The 4,687-nt window shown below is 32.5% G+C and overlaps 1 protein-coding gene across 1 annotated transcript in view; it reads left to right on the forward strand.

The window, feature by feature from the left end:
* Positions 1-3,469, forward strand: part of LOC120273161 — a 6,116-nt gene extending 2,647 nt beyond the window's left edge. Inside the window, exons 2-3 of the mRNA XM_039279804.1 lie at positions 620-654; positions 2,822-3,469. Of these exons, the coding sequence (XP_039135738.1) occupies positions 620-654; positions 2,822-3,379 (593 nt within the window). The 3' untranslated portion in view covers positions 3,380-3,469. The remainder of the gene's footprint in view (positions 1-619; positions 655-2,821) is intronic.
* Positions 3,470-4,687: the final 1,218 nt, after the last annotated feature.

Raw genomic sequence — 4,687 nt, forward strand, 5'->3', positions numbered from 1 at the left:
TCCCTTGAAATTGTCATTAATGTCCAAATTACATATTTCAATCATTTAAATTTTTTTAATGATTTGTTGAACTATAATATCTTCCCTTAGGTGAATTCAAATTCTATATCGATTAATCTAGATATGCATCATAGTTCTTCTCTAGGTTTTACAAGCCAATACAATGATCCTTAATTGATGTGAGTTGTAAGACGTATGTATTTATTTTTGTACACAATTCTTTGTGATTATGTGATAAGTGCTTGTGCGATATGAATGCAAAGCGTTCATTCCTTATGTTGAGCATTACTTTTCTGCTTAAATCACAGCTGACAGTCATGTAGAGTCACGAGTGGTAGGCTGCATATTACATGTTTGTAGAAATGCCTCATAGAGTCAGTTATATAAGACTAATCATTAATTGGTGTTGGCATAGCACATGTTTGTAGAAATGCCTCATAGGGTCAGTCATATCACATGTGAATTATTAGCCTATTACCACTTTGTAATTGTAGTAACTTGTCTCCTTATATTTTGTACTCATGCATTATTAGAATGAAAGGCAACAATTTAGAGATTTGGCATTGACTCATTATGTTTGTTTTTCAGAAAAATCTCATCTCTTGGATTTGATATCAAGATTTGGCTTTGCACATAGAAAGATTGGCCATATTGGTAAGTGTTTGTTTAATCGTTTTTTTTTTAGAATTCCATCAGCAAATATGTTGTTTTTTTATTTTTTTGACTTCTAGTTTTTTTCATGTGATATTTTTGTCAATTGACTTCACCATTAGATTCTTGGAGGCTTTACATTTGTTTGCATGCTTATGATCTTTGATTTGTTTATTTAAATGCATTGATTGTAAATTGTTATTGTTATTAATAGGAATTTCAAAAATGAAAAAGTATTTCATGCCAATAAACCCGAGTCCTTCATCAACTCCCGAACCATCAACAACGAATAATGAAACTCCTATTGACCAAGCTAGTGGAAAAAGACCTCGTGTAGAGGTAGAAGTTTCCGATAATGATATAGTTAGTGATCCGGGCTTGAGAAATCCAATTGATAGCTTTCCCTTAGAGATGAGGGATACATTGAGAAGGAGATACTTAGCTAAAGGGCCTTGTCAACCAGTTGGGCATCAATTTTCTCAAACAAATAAAAGGAGGTTTCTCCCTAATTGGTTTAAAAGATTTGCTTGGCTAGAGTATAGCGTTTCCAAAGATAAAGCATTTTGTTTATATTGCTACTTGTTTCCCAATAAAGGCAATAATAGCAATAAAGGTGGCGGCAATGCTTTTACGGAAGTTGGGTATAGTAATTGGAAAAATGGCATGCAAAATTTTATTGCTCATGAAGGAGGTCCGGAAAGCCCACACACATTTGCAAGAATTAAGGTCGAGCAATATCAAAACCAAAGGGAGAATATTGATTTTGTTTTTTCTTCAAAGAATGTTGCTAATGAAGATGAGTATCGTGTTCGGTTGACAACAGTTGTAAGAGTAGCTCGATATCTTTTGGGTGAAGGATTGGCTTTTTCGAGGACACGATGAGTCACCAAAAATCAATGCACCGAGGCCATTTTTCTTGAACTTTTAAATTGGTTTTTGTAAGTATAATGAAGAAGCAAACAAAGTGATGCTATCAAATGCTCCTAAAAAACAATCAATTGACTTCATCTACCATTCAAAGGCATATTATTGAAGCTTGTGGAAAGGAAACTAGAAAAGTCATTTTGAATGAGATCGGAGACAAGTTCTTTTCTCTTTTGCTTGATGAGGCCCGAGATAGTTCTATGAAAGAGCAAATGGCTGTGGTTTTGAGATTTGTCAATGATGTAGGAGAAATTGTTGAACGCTTTGTTGGAGTGGTTCATGTAATCGAGACTTCTGCACAGTGTTTAAAGAATGCTGTTGATGAATTCTTTGCGATAAATGGGTTGTCACTGTCAAGACTTAGAGGTCAAGGTTATGATGGAGCTTCTAATATGCGTGGCGAGCTTAATGGATTGAAAGCACTCATTCTAAATGGAAACAAGCATGCGCATTATATTCATTGTTTTGCTCACCAACTCCAGTTAGTTGTTGTATCTGCTGCAGAGGAAAATCATGACGTGAGTCAATTCTTTGATTACGTTTCTATGATTGTGAATATGGTTGGAAGTTCATGTAAAAGGCATGATGCTCTTCGACAAGCACACCATGATAAAGTTGTGCAAAAACTACAAAGTGGTGAGATTTCAAAAGGGCAGGGTCAAAATCAAGAAATAAGCTTAGCTCGACCAGGTGCTACTCGTTGGGGTTCTCACTATAAAACATTACTCCGCCTATTTGATATGTGGGATTCATTGGAAGAGGTGCTTTTTGCAATACAACAAGATGGTGAGATAAAGAAAAATCGAGGCACTGCTAGGGGTTTGTTGGATAAAATGGGTTCTTTTGAGTTTGTATTTCTGGGAAAGTTAATGTTGTATATTTTAGGAGTGACGGATCCTTTATCAAAGATTCTACAAGCCAAAGATCAAAACATAGCCACTGCTGTTCGTATGGTTGAAGCATTGAAATGCAAGTTACATGCATATAGAGAAAATGGTTGGGAAAATTTGTTGAAGGAAACCACTGAATTCTGTCTAAAGCATAAAATTAAAGTACCAAGCATGGACGAAATTATCGAAAGCCGTCGTATTACACTTGTTGATGGAGAACCAATGACTTATATTCATCATTTCCGTGTGGAAATCTTTGCAACGGTATTTCATTCTATTTTCATTTTCTTATAATTGATAAATATGTATGTTATTGGTTTTTATACTTGAAATGAATTGTCTTTTAAATATGGTAGGTAATTGATGAGGTTGCTGAAGAATTGAACAATCGTTTCAATGAGGCAAACACTAATTTGCTTAAGGGTGTATTGAGTCTTGATCCTTCCAACAACTTTGCTCGTTTTGATCATCATGAAATACTCCATCTTGCTAGATTATACTCTGAAGATTTCTCTACTGCTGAGCTTGCTGAGCTTCACTACCAACTTGAACTCTACATTGATGCTGTAAGAGGGGATCCAGATTTCTATACTCTTGTTGATGTTGGAGCTCTTGCAATAAAGATGGTGAAGCATAAATATCATATTTGTTTTCCTTTGGTGTATCGACTCATTGAGCTAGCATTGGTGTTACCAGTTGCCACAGCTACTGTTGAGAGATGTTTTTCAGCAATGAATGTTGTGAAGACCGATTTGCGCAACCGACTTGCAGATGAACTACTGTCAGATTGTTTGGTGTGTTACATTGAGAAAAAAATATTCATTAGCATTGATGAAGAAACAATTATGCAAAGGTTTCAAAAGTTGGCATCTCGCAAAAACTATTTGAAACCTCTCAAAGGTTCCGGTGCTTGAAGTACTCCATTGGTTAGGAAAAATTAGTTGTTATTCATGTACTTGTGTATAATAATGAAGTTTTTTTGAATTAATTTGACTTTCTTGTTATTGAATAGATCAATTAACTTTTGTTATGTTTTTTATGTATTTATGTTTCATGTTTGTATGCCAAATTTTTTGTTGACCGGTCGGAATGTTTATTCGGCGGCTGGAAATTTTTTTTCCGTCAACTTTTGCCCCACCCTCTGACGAGTCCTGGCACCGCCACTGTTCAGAGCAGAACAAAGAGGTGTATGATTTGCTTTATACTCTTTTTATTGCCTATATTTGTCTTGTTTGCCATGAGTTTGCACTATAATAGAAGATTTTGTTGTGACATTAACCTTTGCTTTTCAGATTTATTTTTTATTTTTTATTTTTTGCGGTGGAAAAATTGAGATTGGAGAATGAGCAGGGCATTTATCTTTTTGAAAGAGCCTTAGTAAAGTTGTTTTGTTTTTTTTTTGTTTTTGTTTTTGTTTTTGTTTTTGTTTTTGTTGGTTTATTTGTTTGTTTTTGGCAAGAATCAGGATTAATTGGTTGCTATTTTGATAATTCTTTATGTACCATCTAACTACAGATGATACTAAATTACCTCCGAAATCTAGACCAATAGGAGATAATGTAACAAAGTAGGCTAGAATGTAAATTTTTTTTCTTAATATACCATTTAAATCCTCCGAAATCTATACCAGTAGGAGATAATGTAACATGGTAGGGTAGAATGTAAAAATTTTTCTTGTCACCCTTTAAATCCAATTAAATCATGAAAACATCAATTTTTTTTTCAAAAAAAATTAAACTAAAAAAAAAATGTCATATTTGATGTTTTGCGCATATAAAAATATATTTATCCAAAGTAATTACTTGTAGATAAGAAAAATATTTGAGGTTTAAATTTTTTTTTCAAATATTAAGTTGGAGAAACTTTATTTTTGTTTATAATTAAGATAAAATAATTAAGTTTGACTTAAATAATATTAATAATAACTAGTGTTATGCCCGAGCTATACACGGAAGAGATACACATATGTTAAAAATAATATTCTCATATGACATAATTGTCATGATTTTGATAATAATGTTTAAAACTTAACTAAGTATTCTTTAGTCAAACTTTCAAAAATAACACACTTAATATAAATATTAAAATTATAATAAAATAAAGTGATATAAAAAAAAATATTTATCCTTTGTAAATTAATAAAAAATACCATTATAAAATCATATATAAAGATGAATTCATGTTACATAATATTTATAATTTGTTCTCTTCAATAAATAATA

Source organism: Dioscorea cayenensis, chromosome 12 (genome assembly GCF_009730915.1).
Source record: "Dioscorea cayenensis subsp. rotundata cultivar TDr96_F1 chromosome 12, TDr96_F1_v2_PseudoChromosome.rev07_lg8_w22 25.fasta, whole genome shotgun sequence".
Taxonomy (NCBI): domain Eukaryota; kingdom Viridiplantae; phylum Streptophyta; class Magnoliopsida; order Dioscoreales; family Dioscoreaceae; genus Dioscorea; species Dioscorea cayenensis.